General features: G+C 66.3%; 1 protein-coding gene across 1 annotated transcript in view; it reads right to left on the bottom strand.

Moving 5' to 3' along the window:
• The window catches only part of LOC105301319 (sodium-dependent neutral amino acid transporter B(0)AT3-like), a 15,540-nt gene that overhangs the window by 5,562 nt on the left and 8,143 nt on the right, over positions 1–1,835 (bottom strand). Inside the window, exons 3-4 of the mRNA XM_023519755.1 lie at positions 846–1,114; positions 1–140 (exon numbers count right to left, since the gene is read on the bottom strand). The exon at positions 1–140 is cut by the window's left edge and continues 135 nt beyond it. Of these exons, the coding sequence (XP_023375523.1) occupies positions 1–140; positions 846–1,114 (409 nt within the window). The remainder of the gene's footprint in view (positions 141–845; positions 1,115–1,835) is intronic.

Genomic DNA, 1,835 nt, shown 5'->3' with positions numbered 1-1,835 from the left:
AGGGGCCCGCCCTGCGTCCAGCCCCACCTGAGCGCGTTGTAGCTGGCAAACGCGATATGTCCTCCGAAGGCCAGGGACAGGGAGAAGAATATCTGGGTGGCTGCGTCCAGCCACACGCGGGGGCTCTGGAGAGTCTGCATCTGCAGGGGACGGAGAGCCCTCGGTCCCGGGACAAACCGCAGCAGCCCAGGGTCCCCGGGCTTCCGTCATGAGCGGCGTCCCCCGCTCAGGCCGCCCCGCATGAGGGAGCACATGGAAGGGCAGTTAGCATGGCGCGCGGCCTCCTGTCCCGTGACGCATCAGCTAACCCGCAGCGCCCGTCTGGGACGCAGGGGGCTGCGAGCCTAGTGACACACGTGTCCAGGCCGGGCCACGGTCTGGGCAACCAGGGCGTACTGCGTCTGTCCTGCCCCCTTGGGCCTGGTGGAGTCAAGTGACTGGAAGGCCCTAGGACAGCGTCACCGAAAGTCGGTGCTGGTGCTTCCGCTGCCGGGCCCCTGGCGACCTGCTTCCATGCACAGCTGCCCCCCACCCGGGGTCTGGAAAGTAGGGTGGTCTAGAAGGGCGTGGGCCTGGGGACGGGCCCCCTGGTCCTGTGGCCCCTCGCCTGGCATGACCGTGCCACTGACGAGGCTCTCAGATGTGTGGGGACCAGGGCTGGCCTCGCCTCTGAACCCTGGCTCCCCACGTCCCACAGGCAACAGAGTCTGCATGTCCCCACGCCTTGCACTCTGACCCTGAGGTCCTCCCTAGACCCAGGCTGCCCTCCTCCGCGTCCTCCCTACAGGTCCTGGGCGGATGCCCTGGCGTAAGTGTTTCCGGGCCCTGCCCTGGGGACCACTTACGCTGGGGGTGAACAGGTAGGCCAGCCCCTCGACCGCCCCAGGAAGCGTGAGTCCTCTGACCAGGAACACCGTCAGGACCAGGTAGGGGAACAAGGCTGTGAAGTAAATGGCCTGAGAAAGGCCAGGTGGGGTGACTTCAGGGCCGCCAGCCACACGCGGAGCTTCGGAGAAGCTGGCGGCCAGAACCGCCTCGGGGCCGTCTCTCGGGGCGGAGGGCACTGTGGGCGTGCTGGGGTGGCTCCGGTCACTCTCGGAGGGTGTGGGGCTCGCTGTGACAGCCATACATGGACTCGCATCTGCACTGGCACCCAAGGGCCAGCTGAGTTGGGCGCTGACCCCCGGGTGCTGGCCTCCACCTCGGCCACTCTGCAGGCCCCCAGTTCCCACTGCCTCCCCCATGTGTCCCAGTGCACATGTCCCCAGCTCCCAGTCCGGTGTGGGCAGGGGTCTGCACACAGGGTGACTGTGCGAAATAAATCTACGAATGGACACTCATCCCTCACTGCCCGCCCAAGCCCCAGATGCAGACCGCCTTTCATAACTGGGTTATTTGGAGTTTCTGGCTGGCTCCTGGGGCCTCACGGTGGCTCTGGCCTCGCTCAGCAATTCTAGTCCTCCCAAGCGTAAAGCCCCTCAGGTGACAGTAGTGTGACTTCTGCACGCCAGCGGGGAGACGGCACAAGCACACGTGCACACGGGGGTCTGTGCGAGCCCCACAGGGCCGCGATCGCGGCTGGGGCCCAGAGTCGCCCGGAAAGGCAAGCGCTCGCTTAGAAGGCTCCGTGTGTGTCCGCTGGGCGCAGCCGTGCCCGAGGGGGCAGGGCGGGGAGCCGAGCCGGGTGCCCTTCCGAAGGCCCCTGGCGTTGCTGTGTGGACCCCACGTAACCATCGGTACTGCTTTCTCGCCGTCTAAGGCTCTTTGGAAGACGACCGTTTAAACAGCGATGCTGACAGCGTGCTTGCCGTTCGCAACACGCTATCGGCAAAGCG

The sequence above is a fragment of the Pteropus vampyrus genome, unplaced genomic scaffold (assembly GCF_000151845.1).
Source record: "Pteropus vampyrus isolate Shadow unplaced genomic scaffold, Pvam_2.0 Scaffold235, whole genome shotgun sequence".
In the NCBI taxonomy this organism is placed as follows: domain Eukaryota; kingdom Metazoa; phylum Chordata; class Mammalia; order Chiroptera; family Pteropodidae; genus Pteropus; species Pteropus vampyrus.
Note: the sequence above shows the minus strand (reverse complement) of the source record. Positions and strands in the feature narration are given on the sequence as shown.